The 22,710-nt window shown below is 40.3% G+C and overlaps 1 protein-coding gene across 4 annotated transcripts in view; it reads left to right on the forward strand.

Annotated features, from left to right (window-relative positions):
* Nucleotides 1–22,169, forward strand: part of ntm (neurotrimin) — a 507,513-nt gene extending 485,344 nt beyond the window's left edge. For 2 of the 4 annotated variants that reach the window (XM_056411525.1, XM_056411524.1), the window contains 5 exons: nt 9,648–9,776; nt 11,939–12,059; nt 12,317–12,468; nt 14,271–14,306; nt 17,162–22,169. In XM_056411525.1, coding sequence (XP_056267500.1) covers nt 9,648–9,776; nt 11,939–12,059; nt 12,317–12,468; nt 14,271–14,306; nt 17,162–17,262 — 539 coding nt within the window. In that variant the 3' untranslated portion in view covers nt 17,263–22,169. The remainder of the gene's footprint in view (nt 1–9,647; nt 9,777–11,938; nt 12,060–12,316; nt 12,469–14,270; nt 14,307–17,161) is intronic. The other 2 variants (XM_056411526.1, XM_056411527.1) reach the window with 2 other exon arrangements.
* Nucleotides 22,170–22,710: the final 541 nt, after the last annotated feature.

The following is a 22,710-nucleotide window of genomic DNA, read 5'->3' on the forward strand; positions in this document are numbered from 1 at the left end:
CTCAGATTGTTCACTTCCAATGTCCTGAATTCTAGTTAATTTTTTTCAGCTGCCTTTTTCTTATCAATTCCATCTCCAGTATTCGACTGAGGGCCTGATAAGCAAGCATGTCAAAAATATACAGAGTCACGCGGCACAGCCGTCCTCACACAGACAGCAGCAGAGCAGAAACGGGTCTCAGTACTTGCTGAAGTCCAAACTTGTGTCTCCAAACTGCAGAGCAACTCTCCTGCTGCCCCGGGGCATCAGTGTGAGCCCAGCTATTGCAAGCACTCCAGGGTGTTAAAAAGAAGGAATCAAATAAATAAAGAGTGTGTGTGTGTGTCGGGGTCTGTGTGTGTGTGTTTGTGTGTGTTACTGTGTATGTGTTTTTGTGTGTAGGTGTGTGTGTGTGTGTGTGTGTGTGTGTGTGCATGAAGATTGATGATTTCAGGCTGGGGCCGGGTCTCTCACACAGCCGTGACCCAGCTCCCCCTCACCTTTGATAGATAGATGGCTTTAGGGGCTTGTGGCGGATCAGAAGTGATCCTCGATATCTCCCACAGACCACACAACCTGACTGCAAAATTTGTCAGCCCAGGCGGCCAGCCGACACCCCGATGCATTAAGGCGGCCGGAATGAACATGCACACTGAATTTGAATGTGGCCTAGGAGCAGTAAAGGTTTTCTAGATTTGCACAGGCTTGGATGCTTGGAAAGATTAATTTGAAGTTGATGGAGTTGGGATTCGTAGTAGATTGGTCCCTTTTTGACACCTTTGAAGGTGAGGGAAATAACGAAATGCTGTTATACCATATACAAACCATGTTAGATGTTCCTGGCAGCGTTAATTCTAGAACCTTCTTGTTAGCTTTAGTCCTACTTTTTTCCAGTATAGAGCTACATTACTTTTCAGACCATCTACATCGGACAGCTTGTACATCTGAACGTGTCCTTTACAAACAGGGTTGCCAGGTCGGTGTGACAATACCAGCCCAATAATCAATACCACCATTTTAAAACCAACCCAATGGCTAATCAAAACTAAGACAAAACATCTGCCAATGGCCAATCAAAACTAGATCAACATCTGCCCAATGGCCAATCAAAACTAAGACAAAACATCTGCCAATGGCCAATCAAAACTAGATCAACATCTGCCCAATGGCCAATCAAAACTAGATCAACATCTGCCCAATGGCCAATCAAAACTAAGACAAAACATCTGCCAATGGCCAATCAAAACTAAGACAAAATCTGCCCAATGGCCAATCAAAACTAGATCAACATCTGCCCAATGGCCAATCAAAACTAAGACAAAACATCTGCCGATGGCCAATCAAAACTAAGACAAAATCTGCCCAATTGCCAATCATAACTAGATCAACTTCTGCCCAATGGCCAATAAAAACTAAGACAAACTAACCTGTTTTGTCTTTTCACTTTTCGTTTTCTCTCTCTGTTACCATGCATGTACTGTTTTTACTTCAGATGTCTTTACTGTGGTTGATGCTTATTTTAAGTAAAACATCTTATCATGTTGGTTCACAATATTTAAATCATATACTGATAAAAGTAATAATAGGTCATGAATTTACTGTTAGTATTTTTGTGTGTGTGCGTGCGTGTGTGTGTGTGTGTGTGGAATTGACACAGCCCATCTTGCCCATGTGTATATGTGCTGATATGGAGTCAGTTTGGAAGGATAGCAGTACAAATACATGATTTAATTTAAAAAGTTGATTATTATTTAGAGATAGTATTCATGTAATTTGCATGCAAAATAGGTTGACTCAACCAGAGGTCTAAATTCAACCCACGGCAACACTTCAAAAGTAGCCACATTCTGCGGCAATACTGCCGACATCTATTGCACGCTTTTATACAGATTTAATGGGAAAAATCCTAACGTATAATTTCTTATAGAACTTGCTGTAGGATGGCAATACTTATTAAGGATAACTCCACCATTAAAATTGGTGATTGTATGTAACCTGGTAATGTAATAATAGTTTAAACAAATTTATATAGCAAATTATCACCAAATTATCGTTCAAAATACTGTGACCCTTATAAATGTAGGTTTATAGGATTTAGAAAGGTACTTTGCATCTACAGACATATACTACCACTTAAAAATAAAATGAATGCAGTATTAAAATGTTGCATATAAACTCGGAATCAACTAATTGTCAACAGTTATTGAACTTATTTTGATATTTATTAAACTCCACATGTATTCACTTTGCTCTGCAGGTGGTTATTGTTCCCTTTATTGTTGCATGTAGAAGCAGAAACGGAAGTGTGATTCATCTTTTCACATTCACTTGAATATTTGTCATATCTTTAACTCTCATGCTGTATCCTTCCCTCACACAGCTGCTTCTCCTATACACTAACTGAGATACAAAAGGACACGTGGCCTGAGAGATTAGTAGCAGCCACGGTTTTCATTTTTCTTTGTAAAGTCAAAAATATGTACGCTATTGACGGGTCAAATCTAAACCATACTGTCACAACAGATTATCTCCGCTGGCAAACCTCTTCAATAGAAGTAAAGCTGCCTTATGGCATCTCAGTAATACATGGAACCCCGAGCGACTATATTTCTATGATTACATTTTTCTTTTGCTCACCCTTTTTATGTTTGTTACCTTCAAAGGGGATGATCCATCAAAGGCAAATTAAGAAATTCCATATGCCAAAGGCTGATAATCAGTGACAAAATAACTATCTACAAATTCACCTCGCTCAGCGGCAGCAGCAACACAGTTTAATACTGGAGCTGCAGTCAGTCGCTCTCTTCCTCCATCTTCCTGGACATCTTTTAAATGAGCGTTCCTTCTCACGGTTCTCTGAGTAACAAAGGCTTTTTGTTCCTTCTCCGTCAACACATTTCACTCCGACTTCCTTTCCCTCAAGACAACACTGATAACACATCCCCACTCCCACTCTCTATTTGGTTTTTCTGTGCTCTTCTGCTTGCCATGTTGCTTCTATTTCTTTTCCTCCCATTGCTTGGATTCATCCATTTAAATCCTGTCTCACCATATCCCCTTGTTCCCTCTCCTTAAATGCCTATATCCCTCAAGCATCTGCTCTCCTGTTCTTCCCCCTCCCTTTCAAGTTGTTCCCCTTGCCCTACACACAAAACTCTCTCTCTTTCCATTTTCTACCCAATTTTCTTCTTTGCCCTTGAGTTTGAGGTTGGCATTTCAGGGACACGGAAAGGGTACATTACCTCCCACGAGCCTCTCCAGAGACTTCCCGGCTCTTTCTTCGCTTTCTTCTCCTCCACACCTTCTCCTGCCCGGACTCCCAGATGTCCTGCCATGTCACCTTGATGGCAGTTCCATCTCACTAATGACTTGGTCACAAACCCAGCAGTCCTTTTTGACACAGACTGCAACTTTAGAAAAGGCAGGTCACTTCTAGAGTCCAGGTAGACGCTTGAAGAAGCAGTCAAATACCAGCAGTCATGCTGTTGTAAATCACGTTGCTCTCTGGAAACACATACCCAATGAAATCAAATATTATCAATGTCTCTATGTGTATTTTCAGAGCTTGGGTAGTGCTGTGCAGTGGGGACTGAAGTGTCCAGTAAACAAAGAGTTCCCGGCACTCATTTGTTCTGTCTGCTCCACATAAAGAGAAACATCATCGTCTGGCACATGGTGCCGGTGGCTTTTCAATGGCTTCAACCACACAATCTGGTGACCAGCGGTCAGACTGAAGAGGCTCACTACTGCTACAGGACCCTCATGCTAATAATCACTTTGTATATTGCAGGATCATTGGGCAAACACGTAACATTTAAATGAGAGAAGGTGCAGATGAGTTTATTTGAATGAAATAATGGATTTAGAAGGTTGCAACCCCTGATGCTTAGCCAGGAGGCTGGTGGAGGAGCATTGTGAGGAATGAAAGACAACAGTATGATAATGAGAGGGGGGGGGTGTTTGACCAAGGTCATGATTTACTACAGATTGGCCTCAGGGAAGAAATATAAGTGAAAGGACTGGTTACATTATTTGGGATTATTTACTGGTTTGAAAATAAATGTGAGATGAGTGCCGAGTATACTGAGTGGATAAGGCAATGTATAATTGTGAATAGTACTCTTTATTTACTTTCTTGCCATTCATTTGTGTAAATATTTCCCAAATTGAATCAAGTTAAGTAAGACTTTCTATATGTGTAAGTAACCAAAGGTACGCACTACTCAATGCTTTAAAGATTGAAGGTCTGTGGTCACTTTGTTGGCTGACTGCGCACGACTCTTGAGACTGATACAACCTGCAAACGAGATGAGCTGCAGAAGGTTTGAATAGTTAAGTCAAAGAAACACATTGCTATGATATGCATAATGTTTAACTAAGAGATTTAACTGAAATATTGTGACATGATTAGCTTGCTCATTTCACAAGAGGAAACTCTCTACTCTGAATCCCACAGCAAGGGAACAGTGTTTCTTTCTTCAACAAACAGTCTTTGGCTGAGTTTAATTTGACGCTTCTGGGAAGTGTCTCACCGAGTCAGCGTTAATTAACCATATCTAATCGTTATCGTTTCTTCTGGCAAAATCAACAGACTGTTCCAGATAAAATGAGAAGCATCTTATCTGAATGTTTTCCACATTGTTGCCAATAAAATGGATTGAGAATAGATATCCCTATTTTATATTAGTAAGATATGTGTTTGCCTCAGATTCTAGTTTGTATATACAAGCAGGTATTTTCCGACCTTGAAACCAGATCCAGAATGAACGTCGCATCCCACCTGAATACAATTGCTAAAGCTTTTTGTCTCCTTGTTGCAGCTATTACAAACTCACAGTTTTTTTTTCGTTTTTTTCCCAACCATGTGAAATGCTGTTTGTATTAGTTACTGCAAAGCTAATGTACAAAAATAAGGCCTGCTTGTCAATGAAATCCTGACACACCGCACCTCTTTATCAAATTTAGTTGGTAGATGACTGAACACTTTAAAGGAGGAAGTTTGCAGGTGTATTGTAATATATTCTTTTGTTCAGGGACACACTCTGTGTTTCATGTGAGGAGCTGTGCTTCTTTTACAATAAACTGGTATAAAACAAGATTTTGAACATCAGCAATGATGATTGCAAAGTAGCCTTACATAATAGGCACAGTATTACATAGACATTTATATGCAGTCATTCCACAAAATACAATAGGTGTAGTCTGTATCTAGTAGATACTATGACTGAAAAGACCGGGGCACAAACATGTTGCCAATCTTACATTATTATTAATTTAAGATACCCTTAAGAATAATACATATAAAAAAGAAGTCAAATGTATATCATTTACAATCGTAACATCCAACATAGATGTATAAACAATTATTTTGAAAAATTAAAGGGAAGAACATATTCTAACATTTATATTTATAATTCCATAATTTAACCTCAACAAATCCTTTCGTGGCTTTTTGTACAGTAAACTTACAAAAATCCCTGATTTGGGTGATTTTAGGAATTAGCCTTATTCATAAAAATCATTCCTCGTTTTTTGTAACAAAACTGCATTCAAATATAAGAATTGTATCGGTTGAACTCTCAACAAATAAGATATGTAAGAAAGAATAAGTGAGCATTACATGATATGTGAGGCCTTATAATTTAATATATCCGCTAGATTTTTACAGGGTTGCTATTGCCTTAACATTTGACCATTCATTTATTCAAAATGTAGTCCCAATGTTCATTTACGATCGAAAAAAACCCTATGACTTCAAAGCTTTTTTATCACAGAATTTTGAATCAATATTCACATCTATTCCTTTTTGATTCCCAAAAATATGATATTTTTTCCTTTATATTAAAAGACAATTTATGAACTTCAAACTTTTAGGAGGCATGTGTGAAGAAACGCATAGCATGTGATTGCCCGTTGTTTTTGTGGATGTTTTTCTCAGCGAAACATTGTTTTTTTTTGTCTGGAGGACAGCTGCCGACGTGAAACCACCTTGACGTGTGGACTTTGAGAGCGTGCATCAGCCGGCAGCCTCATCTTGATTAACTCTCCTCAGAGGATTTTACAGTGTGGCTTTAAGTGACGGTCTCTGTTGACCCATTGTAGCAGGAAAGGAACAGAGTGGCGTGAACATGAGTCCTCCCGGTACTCCTCGTCAGGTGATCAGCGTGCCGGTGAGATCTTCTCTCCATAACAACCTTCCCAGGTGCAATTCAGTAATGTGCCTCAACCCAGCCAAGTGAATCCGTGTGCAATATATTACTGCCACATGCCTAAATCCTGGGAGGAGGCAATAGAATATCACATCTTTTCTTCTTCACGTTGAGTGCTGTATTAAGTGTCTCTGTCAAGCGTGTCAAATTGATAGCGGACAAATTCCCTCACAACTCATAAGCAGTCTTGGTGTGCTTGCAGGCAGGAGAGACACAGAGAAAGGAGCCAAATATGAAAGTTCTGACAGACAATTGATAATGAGTTGGGGCTGAACAAAGCACTAATCACCAAGTGCTGTAGTGTCCTCAGAAACATGTCAGTGAGGCTCGATATTTAGTGTTGAAAGAAACGGTGGAGACGTGGCAGAGACAGAATTGGGCACGTCACGATATGTACGGGTGTAAATTTGAGACGGATGTAGCTGTGTGTATGTTGCTGTTACGTAGGATCAGGGAGCTACAATAATTAACAGGACCTGTCGGCACCCTGCTGCCGCCTCTGCACCGAGATCTTTGATTTCTGTGTTGGAGTTAGAACGGAACTGTTCTAGTACCGAAATAGATTCTCTTTTTTTCCCAAAACTAGAATCATTCTTAATGCACTGCATCTCTGTATAAATCCTTGACTTACAACTGTCACAATTATCACCAGCTTCCTCCTTCCTGTGTGGAATCGAGGTCTCCGTGGTTGGCTTGTCACATAAGCCATCCTCTAGCCTTCCCTTCCTTTCTAAGATCCTTCAGAAAGTAGTCGCACATCAGTTGTGTGACTTTCTACATCATAATAGTTTATTTAAAGAGTTTCAGTCAGGATTTAGAAAACAGCACAGAGACAGCGCTGTTGGAAATTACAAATGACGTCATTGCATCGGATAAAGGACTCATCCTGTACCTGTTTTGTTAGACCTTAGTGCTGCGATCGAAACTATTGAGCATGACATCCTATTACAAAGACTGCTTCAGTCGATTGGCATTTCAGGTATAGCACTAAGTTGGTTTGAATCCTATTTTCAATAATTCCTTATTATCAGGCTGCTCTAATAAGTCTCCTAAGTCACTCCAGTTTATCCAGAATGCTGCAGCTCGTGTACTCACTAAAACTAAGAAAAGAGATCACATTACTCCTGTAGCTGCTCTGCACTGGCTCCCCGTAAAATCAAGAATCACATTTAAATTAATTATCCTCACCTACAAAGCCTTGATTGGTCATGTCTTAATGAGCTTGTAGTACCATATTGCCCCACTAGAGAGCTGCGCTCACTAAATGCGGGGCTACTTTCTGGTTCCTTGAGTCTTAAAAAGTAGAATGGGAGCCAGAGCCTTCAGTTATCAACAGTGTTGGGAGTAATTCCACTACTTTTAGCGGTAACGAGCATGTAACGAAGTATTTTTTTTAATCAACTAACGCAGTTACAATTACTGAAATTTAAATGAGTTCGTTACTCGCGTTACTCTCTTTTGTGAAAAATGAACACTTGCAGACAAGAAGACAAGCTAGGCCTACTTTAGCTGCTTCTGATCTGACATCGCAGGACCTTGGTGGCGCAATGATATTGTAACGTCTCGGACGTTATGGCACTGATGACACGGAGACGGGACGACGTTATTAATCCTCACTTTATTGGGCATCCACCAACACAGACAGCGTGCTCCTCTCGGCTCAGCAGCTCGAACGTCAACAACAACGATTCCCGTCAACCACCCTTAACTCCCGTTTTCCGACAGGTTAACCCCGCCTCCCCTCTACTCCGCCAATCACAGGCACGCCCCCTCGACCAGCACGCACGGTGCCACACTGTGATTGACAGCCACTTCCAGTGTTGCCAGGTCCGCGGTTTTCCCGCGGAATTGGGCTACTTTTGAAGTGTTGCCGCAGGTTGAATTTTTTTTGTCCGCTGGTTCGGGTAGACCTATTTTGCATGCAAATTACATGAATATCTTTAAATAAAAATCCATATTTTAAATGAAATAATTTATTTATACCCACATCCTACCAAACTGACTCCAGATCAGCACGTAGACGCCGACACATCCGGGCACACAGGTGAGCACACTCTCACTCGCACCCCCCCCCCCCCCCCTCAATTATATGCAGCACCTCAAGGCACCTTTGTTTTCTCTTTTAATTAGTGTTAATACTGTAGGCCAATCACTTTTATTGTATTGGGCCTAATGTGGTAAAAAAAACACTGTTAAATGACTGAGACAGTTATTTTGTCTTAAGTTAAGTATTAAAAGGGACTTTTGTACTACTGCTTGATTTGAAGGCCTGTTACCCTGTTGATTGCAATAAATAGGTCTACAACATATGTTTATTGTGTTTGACTGTTCAGTACTGTTCATTACATTAAAAAAGCAGACATAAAAGTAACTTAAAAGTTACTTTCCCTAGTAACTAATTACTCTTGATATACAGTAACTAGTAAAGTAATTAAATTACTTTTAAAAGAAGTAACTAGTAACTGTAACTAATTACTAATTTTCAGTAACTTGCCCAACACTGGTTATCAAGCTCCTGTTTTATGGAACCAGCTTCCACCTTCAGTTCGGGGGGCAGACACAGTCACCTCATTTAAGAGTAGACTTAAGACTTTCCTCTTTGACAGAGCTTATCGTTAGGGCTGAATCAGGTTTGCCCTGGTCCAGCCCTTAGATTGTGATGTTGTTTGTGGAGCTGGACCCAAGAGCAGAACACTGAGAGCAGAAATGGTTTTATAGTGTTTATTATGAAATAACCAGGGGCTGGGATCTGAGGAAGAGTCGGCAGGCTGGGAGCTGGACCTGCCTCCTTCGTTGTGTTTCCTGCCTCAAGCGCCTGGCCTCATTGGTCTGTGTCACATCCTGTGTGTTTCCTGTTTTATTGTAAAGTCCCTGTCTCTCGTGTCCTCTGTTTCCCTCCACTTCCTGTTTAGATCCTTGGTGATCGCTCATTGTAGACCTGTTTTTTGATGATTCCTCGATTTAAAAAAGTAAAGTTTCTTTGCAACGTTGTCGGCGTTTAGGTCCTCTCTCTGTCACAGTCTGGCCTCGTTCGCGATGCCTCCTGCCATCGCCCTGTTGATGCCTTCTCCTCTCTTCCTCTTTCTGTGTCATGGATTGTGGAAATCTGGATCATGATCCATTCAAACATTTCTGTCATATTCATTAAATGTGCTGTAACTCTGTAATGATTCCTTCTTTACACATGACATCTATTGCTTCGGTCCATCCGGGGAGTGGAATGCACCTCGTTTTTTCTTCTTTTTTCCACTTAAAAGTTTTTTTCCGGTTTTTTGGGAGTTTCTCCTGATGCGACAGGGATGTCCTGGGGCCTGGGACAGGGATCTTGTACTGTATGTGTACAGATTGTAAAGCCCTTTGAGGCAAATTTGTTTATGATTTTGGGCTCCACAAAAGAAACTGAATTTAATTGAATTCTAAATTAACTCTGAATCGCCGTCTGCCCTTCCTCTTTCATAGGAGACCTGGCATCAGAGGATGAGTACCTGGAAATCCCATCTATCTCAAGACAGAGAGCGGGGACGTATGAATGCACAGCCATCAACGATATTGACACAGACGTCCAGACCGTAGACATCACTGTCAACTGTGAGTTTTTTAATTAACAGTGCTGAAACAATTGGTCAATTCATCAATGAGTCTTTTGGCGGAAAAATAATATCCAATTATACAATCAATCAAGTGGATAATTTATGAAGAAAAAATGGGATGTGCATTTTCAGGTTCCAGCTTCTCCAATATGAGCCTTTGCAGCTTTTCTCTGCCTCATATCATTGGTATTATCATACTCTGTTGATTTAGGTTTCAGATTTGAAATATTGCTGATTTGAAAAAAAGGTCTATTTATCAAAATGTATTTATTGACCCCGTGCTTCTTAATTGTAGTAGACCGAGAAAAGGCTAAATTCAGTTTGGCATGGTCTGTTTTACCATTCGTGTTGGAAGTTTTGCCATCAAATGTACTTTCTGGAGTCAAGGTGCTGCTGATGTTAAAGGTTTGTATCTAGTTATATTAAGCATGGATACAACTATTACTTGATTAATCAATTAATTAAATGTTAGAGAGAACATTGATATACAATGATGTTGATAATCAATTTATCATTTTACATATTTTCCAGCAAAAATGGAAGGAAAATTATGGGGGAGATAAGACCACAGAGAACATATTGCTGACATTGTTTTCGAAATATTGTCAAATATCTGAAATGTTACATATATGTCTCATTGGGCTTTAATGGTACACTTTTGATTGTTTACATTTGTTTTTAATATGCTTTAAATATAAAAATATAAAATATATTAGATAATATCATGAATCAATCAAATTAACTGAGCAGATCATAATTATGTTCCTTATTGTGCATATATGTCACATTAAGTTTTACATGAAACTTTTAGGGCAAATTCCCGATGTAACGTATGTGTCACAACGAAATGTATCTGATTTATTTCATATCAGATTGTTCAAGAAATGTGTTCACATCAGGTTCAATATATATGTTATGTAAGCATTATAATTCTTAAACGTGTGAATCTTGTAACGTATTTCCAAAATTGGATGTCTGGTAAAGTAATAATTCAGCCAACGACCTTCTCTAGTTCTCTCCTTTCCAACGGGAGCATTTATTCTCTGATCACACATGTAAAATACAAGCTCGATGCGATTGCAATCACAGCGGGAGTCCTTCTCGGTCAGCACAGGTCAAAACCCAAAACGACTCTCCTTTCCCAAAACAAGTCTGGCTCTTCAAGCACCCACATTCCGTGACATCGTCCTGACCTCGGATCTGCTCGTCTGCTTCTTTCTCACAGGAGGGGGGCCCTCGTCCCCCTCTCTCATTGTAACAACATGATGTGTGTGCGTGTTGCTTTGGGTGAGGCGGAGTGGTAACCTTCGACAGCCAGATATGATGCGTATCGGCACATACTTCAACTGCTACGTGTTGTTTATTCTGAGATTTGTAGGGACCTGGATATGACAGTCCAATTCAATAATTCAGATTAATATTAACAGCAACCAAAAAAACAAGCTTTTTGAATGTATCGACTTGTGTCAGATCTTTCACAAAACACAAAATCACATGACCTCCCCAGATGTTCCTTAGGTGTCACTTAAGGACTTCATGAGTTAAAATCAAGGATAACGCTGTATAAGGAACTTTCCAGAATATTGAAAGGACGTGTGACACCTGTGTCACTGTGGGTCCTTATTTTACAATTAATACATTATAATAATGTGCTACTTATTAAGGAAAATTTGATTAAAAACTAAATCACGTCAGGCCCAACGAAAGTAACAATTTAATTGCAACTACTTTCCGACATTATATCGACTAAGCCATTAATCATTAAATCAAGAAAACAATCAGTAGAATAATTGACAGTCAAGACATGACTGCCTAGTCACCATTGTTTTGACTCATAGACCATTTACCAAGGCACACAGAGCCCAGAACAAATTTGGGTATTTGGGTTCCATGAGCTAAAGCTCTGGACCTAAGACCACATTTTGCTCAAACAGCTACAATAAAATCTATTTGATAATGTTCAGCTTCTCTGCTGCAGGTTAAAACCTGAACATTTCATTCCATTTCTTCATACCTGACAACAAACACTTTCACCAGAGTAAGAAATAATGTCCATAATTGTACTTCCTGTGCACACACGGTCACGCTGGAGGCCATCCACCCGTCTCCTGATACCCTTGACTCGTCCTGATCGCAGCGCTCTCATTTTGTTGCTTGCAGATGCTCCAGCTGTCTCGGAGGGCAGAGACGTCGGAGTGACTCTGGGCCAGAGAGGAGAGCTCGAGTGTGAGGCTGATGCTGTGCCCGAGGCCGACTTTGAGTGGTACAAAGATGACAGAAGGTGATCGCTTTGACATTTGAATTTTACTTGAGGCAAATGGAATAAGCATGTGTTTTCAGTTATTCTTATTTCACAGTTAGTGATGGTCATCGGGCATTTAGCCATTTAGATTACTACAAATTGGTTCTAGTGATGAAGTAAATTACTGTTATTATTGTACTCAGGCCCATTGGTAATTTGCAGAGTGACTAAAGAATAGAAATAAATGACATAATCGCCAATGGTTGGTTTCTCTTTCTGTCTACTTTCACATACAGGATCCTCAATGGCGTTGATGGCATGGAGATTATGAATTCTGGATCTCTGTCCAAGCTGACCTTTTTTAATGTGACCGACGGAGATTACGGGAACTACACTTGTGTCGCACTCAACAAACTTGGGACCTCAAACACAAGCTTCCTTATGTATGGTGAGTACAGGAATATGCTACATGTATAGTACTAAAGAGAGGGAAGCGTGTCTAAAATGCTGTAGTTTATCTGCACAGTCTATGTTTTAATACAAGTTATAATAATAATAATAGTATGAATCTGCAATTTTCTTTTCTGCTCTTTTAGCTTCTATCAGTTCGATTCAACCTTTACCCATTTCCTGAAAGCTTTTACATTTACTATTATATGAACATTTAAGACTCAAAAAGAAAGTGATGCATTCATGTGCAGGCAACCACAGATTGTTTAGAGTAAATATATACAATGATGGAAGTTGAAATATAAGATTTCACAGTCTACTTCATTTGTTTCAGACCATTCATTTACTAAGATAACTTGATACTGTTCCACATTAATTCTGCTACACCTACAACGTGGTCAGACCTCCATGTCTTTGGGCCTGTAGAGCAGGCCTATTCAACTAGCGGCCCGCGGGCCGGATACGGCCCCTTTGAGTTTAACTACGGCCCGCAAGACTGCCTGCAAATCAGTATAGCTTGGTAAGAAAAAATTAAACTGACGGACACGCCTCTTTTATACATTGAGACATCTAACCCAGAGCCATTGAGTATCACTGTTGCCTCAACCAAACCTGTATGGTTACATCTTTATGTTACGCACCCGTGTTGGTTGCCGGTGTTACACCCCTACTGGTTTTCAAACCTACTGGTTTCCCTACGAGTGCGTGCGTTGTGTTCTCTTCACATCTGCAGCGGGGCTCTGTCTCGCTCACCAGATTCGTCACACATTCACAAACATATTGCTGGAGATCTTTAAGCCACCGTTCATATCCATTAAGGCGATTACGATTGTATAAGTGAGCAGTGCATCACAGCCACGGATGAAGAAATACATTTTCGAAAAAATAAAAATAAAAATATCGCCCGACCTGGTTTCGATCCCTTTCACGCAAAAGGAGTCTGCACTCAAAGACATGCAGTCTGTGCGCTGCGCCACCAGATATTAGTTTCATCTCAAGTAATTTATATATTGATGCATTAAGTCACATTTCTTATGTTTTCATGGGAACAGTTTGGTTGAAGGGATCTGAAACAACTGGTTACCTTGAGCGGATATTTACACTTTGAAACATGTTTATAGTGATGCTTGTTCGCAACACTTTTGCCACACAATACCGACGCATTTTCGTGTGTGACTGTTTACCTGTGGAAATATACATTACTGTTTTTCATTTTTAGCCATTATTTTATCAATATTCTGTGCGGCCCTCACACCCCCCGTGATTTTCTTATTCGGCCCACTTGCTACTGAAGTTGAATAGCCCTGCTGTAGAGCATTAGAGTCCTTCTCTGGCTCAGACAGCTGACGTCCTGCTCTCACTAACCAATAAAGAGATCCACTGCCTGAAGCTGCTGATTAGTCAGTGACAATATATGATCTCTCTCATGCGCCAGCTGTCAAAAATCCTGCAAATACAGTGAAGAGCATTAAAGTACAACACATCTCCGTCAGAAAAGGGCTGTCCTTGTGTGTACAGTGTACCAGCAAATGTGTCCCGACAATCAGAAGTCTTTATCAACACTGAGTGATTGTCAACATTAATATACTGTAATGTTTCAGCTTTGAAATTGAATTCCGCAACCACGTGAACTGGGGAATGGCTGTTGCCACTCTAACCAGTTTGAACACTGGTTTGCAGCCTCCATGTCAAAAGTCTATTCAGCAGCCTGCTGCTCATGCTTTTCACACGTGCTGTCAATGATTTGTTGCTGCTCTGTTTCCAATATGTGGCTCTGTTCCATTTGTTTCCCTGGTGTAGTCGTAATTGAACCCACTAGCTCAACCCTATTGCAAGGTTAGTATTCTGCACCAGCATGCACTTCAACTGTTGTGGATGGAAAGTACTAACTGCATGCTGCCACATGACCCACCGCCATTTTCACAAACCTGAAGTCAGGCTGCACCGTCGCTGGAGTTCGACACAGTGTCAGACGTGTAGACACAAAATCGTTTCTGGGCTCTTTGATCCTGGAACTGCTCTCTTCGTGAATTGACAGGTTAAAGTAAATGCGTGGCGTGCAGCAGGAAAAGGGAAAGCAAACCGCCGTACGAATGCCACGTGAATGTTTGTGGAAATGGCCATTTGTTTTGCTAACCGTGTTTCATCTTCTCCTTTGCAACCCTAACCGCCTCACTGTGTGACACGGCTTCATTTTGATTTGTGCATGCTCTTCTTTCCAATGTAAGTATTCGTCACTTTTCATTATCGTCATTTGTGCTTGTGTGATTGTTTTCGCCTCCAGTTATTGCATTCCCACTGCATGTCCCACACAGAAAATTGTGAAAAGCACATGCAGAAAGCTGCAGAACCTTACTGCGAGCTGACATGCTCTTTGTATCTGCCGAGCAGTGATTGCAGATTGTAGATATTTGGTGTAGGTGAGCCCTGAGTGTTAAGAACCAGCATGCCTCACCCATCATGTCATCGAATGTGTCATGTGACTGGTGGTTGCAGCATCTTGTAAGCAGACCCACTCCATTAACACAACATAATTGTATTAATGGCTTTGATTTGGACTACGAGTGAACGTCATTATTGTAATTACTCATATGCAGGATTATGGATAATCCACTGTGGCAGGGTAATTGGATAGATGCCCCAAAGGAAGCTGTGGTGAACTCATGGAAATCCAAGGGAAATGAGTTGTCATTGTGTTCCAAACTTCAAAGAAAAAAGTTAAAATGTGTCCTCAATCCTCACACAATGTATCCATTTAGATGGAACTTGTCTCATCCCTGAAAACAGTATGATGAAAGTATTATCCGTTTCAGTTTTTCATCAAGAAATTGTCTCTTTTTTTAACTGTATTGCGATAATAATACAGGTGCATTAGATAGTGAAGAATGAAAGTTTTCATTTTAACATACATTTTCATGAAATCACAGCCCAATAGGTTGAATAATGTGTCTCCATTCTCTTTTTTTATGTTGTAGACTGATGAATATGAATCAAATGGAGCCGTTTTATTAGAAATGAGGAGCCCAAAATGATCTACTAGTCTTTTTAGTTTCATTTCTCTTTCTAAATGAAAACCGGTAGTGTACAATAGCAGGATTGAAAGCTAATCCAAACCGACTCATGTTGAGATAAACATTTCATCTGCTGACTCCCAGGTACAACTGACCAAGGCAAACCTGGAAGTGAAAGCATCATTTTAACTGAATCCTTATTTTTTAAGAGCCGTTGTCAGAACTAAGAATGCCCTTGTCAAAGTTAGAATGACCTTCTTTAATGCTGAACAGTGGTCAGTGGTAATCCTCAGTCCTGCACTGCATGATGCAGCCCGATTCGATCAGCCCGCTCAAAAACCGGTGCTACCGGCAGCACTAAATGAAGCGCACCTTCTGCCTCACTAATGGAAGCTTTACTGTGTCATTGTCATTTTACGTGTCGTTCATTTATGCTTCCGAACAATGACTGATTCCTTTCTCTTGTTTCCTGCTTCTATCCTCCATTGTCATCCAAATAATTACAAATTCATATTCAGCCATATCGGTATTCACAACATAATGCTCGTTGATTATGTCTCACACGTGCCTTTGGTTCAGAAAGAGAAAAACACAATACTGTATGGTTGATATGCATGCCATTTCTATATTGGAAAATAATACAGATTTCTTCAAATGTGGCACAAAAGTCCACTTGGACTGAAAGATGAACTGATTTGAATGTGATGGTCAAAGATCAAAGGTCACTATGACTTCTCAAAACATATTCATGCATGATTCTAGATGTGCTTATTATGACAATTTCATATAAAGGTTTATAAGAAAAGATCAATACAATTATAAAGTGAGGACATTTTGGACAGACGTTGATTACAGCTTCACGTTCTGCTGATTGCATTTACAAAAAAATCATAAAAGTGGTGTTCATTAGGATTATCTTGTTTAAAAAAAATGCAAGTTACGGACATTTTTGTTCCCCAGAGATTTTATTTCCAGCAATAATCTAAAAACCTCCTTGGCCTTTGTCGAGGGAATCAGTGTGATGCTAACTTCTGGGTTTGCCTTTGAAAAAATACATGTCATCTCTGCACATTGCCTATGGTTAAATGTTAATAACGTTAGGTAGTTGGGCCTGCAGTGAGTTTCAACTTTAACATTAATTAACGTCAACACACTAACAACAAGTAGCTTTGTGGTCATCAAGACGAGATGCTGCAGATACATTCAGTTCAACTTCCAGGTTTATTAATCAGGAAAATGTCCTATATGTATTGTTATAATGATGCCTAGATTATTATAAATATACATGTTTTTTCTGTGGCAAATTGTATGTGAATCCAATGTCTAAGAAACAGAAACTACTTCATCCAGAGATTCAGGGAGAGCTTTTCAAAGTCTCAAAATCATAAACTTAATGTCATGTGACTAAGACGACTATGTAGTCCATGCCTCCAATTGCCCAATAATTGTAGACAATACACAGTAATCACTGTAATAACTCTAGAATCACTAATTATGTACACTGGTTTGCATAATAAAAGGAAACCTCTGCAAACACTTTCACAAACAGAACTAGAGGTTGGCACCGCACAAGTCACAGTCCTCCTCTGGAGGAAAGGCAGATTCTTTCGTGAAACCACAAAGAGGAAAAAAGAAAACCTTAAATGGTGAAACTTACCCAAGTGTTGTGTTCCCTTTCAGGACCGAGAGCAGTTCAGGATGGCAGCGACGGCGCGATGGGAGTGCACTCACACGCCGGTCTCCTCTTCGTAGTGTTTCTGCCGTTCCTGCTCAGAATTTGAAGAGTGGATATGAACATAAGTATTGTGTGTGTGCGAGTGCGACTGTGTGTGTGTTCTTTTCTTTTTTTCTTGTTCAACCGGATCCATAAACTGGTGCACAGTGAGTGCATGAGATATTCTAATGATGTTGACCCACTAAATAAGTACTTAACAAAAAGTTTCTGTTGTTTATTTTTTCTTTTGGTTTTTAGATTTCACGGATGTAACAAATGCTTCACATTACATTGAAATGAGTTGTAAATGTTCTCGCTAAATTATAATAGTCTGGATTATCTCTTTTTTACTTCTAGTATGTCTCAGAGAAAAAAAAGATTTTTTTAATTGTTGTGTTCTTTTATTCAAATGGATGTGTCTTCATTTTTTAAACGCATTGCATATTCATCTCAACTCCAGGAAAAGGCAAATTCTCAGCAAGTTTGAGAGGTGAATGTTAAATATCTCAAAGTCAAACCGAGACATTGACGCAGGAGGAATTTAGGTTACCCTGAGGCTGTCATACTTTAATGTGTAAGGATTATCATTCCGTCTGGTTGTTGAAACAGATTAGTTTTTGACCTTCAAGTATTTTCGTTCTCAGCATTATATAGTTATACACTTTCAGTTATCGTATGCTAATATTTTAATTATATTTTTTCAGTTATGTTTAGTTTTAAATATTTTTGAGAAGGGAAAATATGAAGTTGTAATTATTTAGGACAAATATCCTCGTTTTATGTCTGTTTTTCTTTCTTTACCAGTACCGTTGTACACAAAAATGGTGTCAAGAATTAGAATTATGTAGTTACAAATGGAGGGAGAGTTTGCTCCACGATGTTTGACTCAAGTAATGCAAATGTATTAACGCTGTTGCTACTTGTTTGATGCCATTTCTACACAACACAGACATTGATCCTGTTCATTGTGCAAACTAGCACTGGCGGGTCAGTTCCTGATGTTAATAGGAAATAAACACCATTTGCATGTATTTAGACACCAATAACCCAAAGACTAGCAGCTCACACAGCACCATGCGTCATTGGATTTCTCTTTTCTAATCTCAGCACCAAACAAAACACATTATCTTTTCACAAAGAAGAGGAGGAACAAGTTTTACTAATGGTTTAACATGGGGCTATTGGGAAATCTAAAACGACACACACCGTTGAACCAAAATGTACAGTTTGTGGTATATAACTGTGGAATGCTGTTTCTGAACATGACATTCCCAGCTCTCCTGAAAAGAATAGAGATTGCAGGCTTGCTGTACAGTATGCGAGCCGATTGCAATAACCGTCAGAATAAAATAAAAAGTAATACTGCAACTGCTCTTATCGCATCGTATGTGGCTGGCGTTGTCAGAGAGGAGAGGATATGTTCGACAAAGAAACCATATCTGTGTTGTATCATGGAGGAGGAACAGCAAGTATCAGTGGCGTTTTGACAGGCAGCAAACAAACGAAGAACCTCCGTTACTATATTTAGTTGTGAGCGTGGGGGTTATTATGCAAAAATCTGAAACTTCTTACAATCAGTAAGAACTAAAAGCTAAAAGGTGATTTGGCGGGTTGAAAAAAAAAGAGCTGAGTGACAAAAACACGAGATATTGGCGTAAAGGCGACTCGTTTTTTTTTTGGCAAAGTGGACGTTTTTTTTTAGACGCGTCATGGCTCTCTTGCGAAACGCATCGCCGTTTGTGCGCTGCACGTCACTGGACCGTATGCAGCACGAGAAGGATTGGCGGGATTCCATTCACACAACATCAAACGGGAACAGTGAATTACATCAAAATAGTGTGTGTCTGTTTAGTGGCGGGGAATGATGCGCTTCTTCTTATCCCTTGGCTCCGAGTCAATGTTTTCACATGTGGTTATTTTTTAATGAACACGTAGAAGAACCAATGATCTCTGCTCTGCTCACGATCACCTGTTCCTCCCCCTCCCTCAGCTCTGGGGGTTGTAGTCCTTCATCCATGTGCGCACACTTCAATGTGTCTTTTTTTTTAACATTTAGCCTCATTTTGGCTCATGGGGACATCAAGGTTTGGGCTCCTCAATGTGAAAATAGATCCAAATCCAAAACGGCACGAAACAGATAGGAGCATTATTGAAATTGATCAGGGTAATCATCAGCTGAATCTGACGGGCTAATCACGCTTTGTTTTCACACACAAGACAAAGAGAGGGAGACAGACGCCGCAGACTATTATTCATCTCCGGCACAGTGATGTTTGGAAATGACATGGTAATTATTCCTCCCGGCTGGAAGGATGGCACCACTGATCCCACGTCTGTATTGCCACAAGATTAACCACATTTTAGGACAAACTCAAGTCAGATCGCCTCCCAAGGAGGTCCGCATTGGGTTTTCTTCAGAGGAGTTTGCATAAAGTGGTTGCTGTCAATATGCACAAACAATCACAGGCTGTTACCTTCAATGGTTGGAAATGGAGCCAAATGTGCTCAACAAACACACACACACACACACCTCACTTCTTCTCTTTCTCTCTCTCTCACATACACACATGAAACAGATTTGAATGAAGAAAGACAGCGTCTTGTCTATTTCTTTTGTAGGACAGCCAAGCACACGTTGTAAAAACTGGTCATTGATTTTGATCTTTTTACTACCTCTGAACAGTTCCTCAGCAAGTCGTCCAAGTATTTAACAATGCAGCAATCACCACCGTAAAGTAATATTTACATGTGGTCACAGGTGTGCATTTGCGTGGGCCGTCCTGTTCACACCACAGCGCTGTGCTGCAGGAGCGTCGCAGGTTTCTGAAAGGACAGCGCAGACAGCTGCATTCCATTGCTTTGTCCTTAATAGCTGTCATACTGTGTCTTGATCTTACATCAAATACAGTCTTATTTCTCGAGCCAAGCACATTATCGCTGAGGACAAACCTGCGTAGGCGCGTACCTTTAGAGCAGATGTGTTTAATTAAACCAGCGGGGCTGCTGTCAAAATATATCTCAAGATGAAAATGAAGGTTTTCTTCTTCTTCACAAGTAACCAGTCGTAAGGAGGTTGCTGTTTAGCTGACGTCATCTAATGAGCCACCTAATTATAGCAATGCCATATGGTTACTATGGCGGCGATTCACTGCTACACTGAGAATCACAGACTACCAACACAAACTGCGCATGTTAATATTGTGATTTAAGATGATCACTCGTAGGAACCCCACCAGTTTTCAATGTCAAACAAGCATATTGTTTATGAGCTCTGATAAGATACGTGGTCACGGTGAAGCACTGAGCTGAAGAAGCCACATCGAGCCTTGGAGCAGTCTGATCTCTGATCTGAGGATGAGGCATTCTGCCTTTTCTGAGGAGATGAGAAACAGTCAGCACCTGTCAGATCACGGCTGGAAATCCCACTAGAGCCTATTCCTAAAGTTTTGGCCTTGGCCACATGCAGCTTACAGAAAAGTGCGATCTTCATTTCCTTGTTCTCAAATCCCCGCTGTTCCAAATGTGTAACAACAGAAGGCGTGTGGAGAAAACCTATGCGGGCTGCTTCTTTAAAGGCTTCATTTGGATTGTTTTCTGACCTGAGGCCTTTTCCATTACTTTGCACCAGTGTGCTAGTTGAATTATGGGCACTGGCAGCCTCAAGGTTAGAAGAGCCCGCTTGCTGAGCGGTTAAAGAAACACAATTACATTTCAGTTAGTGAGACAGTGGGAAGTTTTGTGTTGCGTAACACAGCTATTTGCTGTGTTATGGCTCATATAGTTGAGAAAACACTAATAAGCTCCCAGTTGGCCTTAATGTTGTCCTATTAACTGGACTCAACCTCCATTGTATAAGTCTCACTCAGTGTGACGCTTGTAACACCCTGTTAATGCAAAAAAACTCCTCCCCGTGTTGTATGCTTCTCACAACTGCATCAGAAATGCATCACGGTCAGGCAAACCGAACATACCTGTTTCAGTGAGAAATGAGCAACTGTCATAATTGGGAATAATTTACCATCCCTCTCTTTGTAAGCAGACTGACAGCAGTTTCTGTCTGCATGGCATTAAAAGTCTGCTTCCCTATTCGAGCAAACGCTTCAAACTCCCACCAAGCATGACTTCAAAAATTATAAGTCCTGTATAAGGCAAACTTATAATGATAAAATCAAGCAAAGTTTGCGGATCTTGGACATATTTCTGATCCAACCTCAAAGTTCAACTCGGAAACTGCACTAAGAAGGCCTGAATCCACTTAACTTCTCCTGTTCTGAACTCCGGTCAGCCAATACTGAATCACAGCCCATGAAGGCTTATATTTTGGCAGTAGCGCTGCATACTAACGGTGATATGACCAATTCCATTGTCTGTTTGAAGACTGCAGGATTGCAGGACTAATTCCCTTTCTCCCACGCTCTAACCTGGCCCATGTTTGCTTGGGCTCAGGTGGGGAGGGAGGAGTGGGTGGTGGGGGGTATGGGTGTATGGGTGTAGATCTTTTCTTTATATCCACATGTGCAAGGCAAGAGAGCAGTCTCTGGAGAACATTTGATACCAGTTAAGAAAAATGACTTGTATTGCACCTATCAGATAGTACTATTCATTTTAGGTGTTTTGTGACATTTGTGTGGTTTGCGTTGGAGTCTAGAAGAGATCACTTTTGGATGTGAACTTTGGTTAGACATGAAAAATCCAACCTTTGCTTCTGCTGCCAGGGGGATTGTCATAACAGACGCATGAAGTAGTCTCATGATCTGTTGGGGTTTATTTTGAATTATTCACACAGAAGATTCTGCCCTTTGCCTGGTTACAAGTTCACAGGGCTCTCTTCAGATTGGATTGTTTCCAAGTGGAGGGGGACCTCATGCTATTTGACTCCCTGCATTGTAAAGGATTGTTGGTTCATATGTATTTTCTTGATGAAAAGTGTGTGCTCATATTTAAGACTGACAATAATAAAATGTTGTATCTTAAGATTGTGTGTTTTGAATCATTATTCTTGTTTATTTAGTTTAATATTGCCAATAGTGGCATCTATCCAGAAACGAGACAAACCTATTGATCTTTTGATCCCTCGGCATTGCTGACCTTGGACTGAGCTCATTATGGTCTGTCCGCTATATTACCAACAAATGTAAACTGCTGTTCTCCAAATGACACCAGTGTGTCTTTGAGCCTGAACACAGAGTCTTTTTTAAGAGTTCCGGTACATTAATTATGTACACCCACAGCAGGAGGTCTGCCAACTCTGTGATGTTGTATCTCTTCCTCCAATGTAGCTGCACGCAGAAGCCGTTTCCTTTTAATATTCATTCGCTGTATAGATGATACATGCAACAAGAATCTGGAGGTTTCCACTGTTAATTTTTGATGGTGGGGGTGCTTGTGAAAAATAATGTAAACCATGTCTATCATATATAGAGTATTTCAAGTTTTGGGCTTTTTATTGCAATTTTTTCCAAGCAGTGACAACAAAAATGTCTTTGCAGTTGGTACCACACTGTTTTCAGACTCA

Source organism: Pseudoliparis swirei, chromosome 3 (assembly GCF_029220125.1).
Source record: "Pseudoliparis swirei isolate HS2019 ecotype Mariana Trench chromosome 3, NWPU_hadal_v1, whole genome shotgun sequence".
In the NCBI taxonomy this organism is placed as follows: domain Eukaryota; kingdom Metazoa; phylum Chordata; class Actinopteri; order Perciformes; family Liparidae; genus Pseudoliparis; species Pseudoliparis swirei.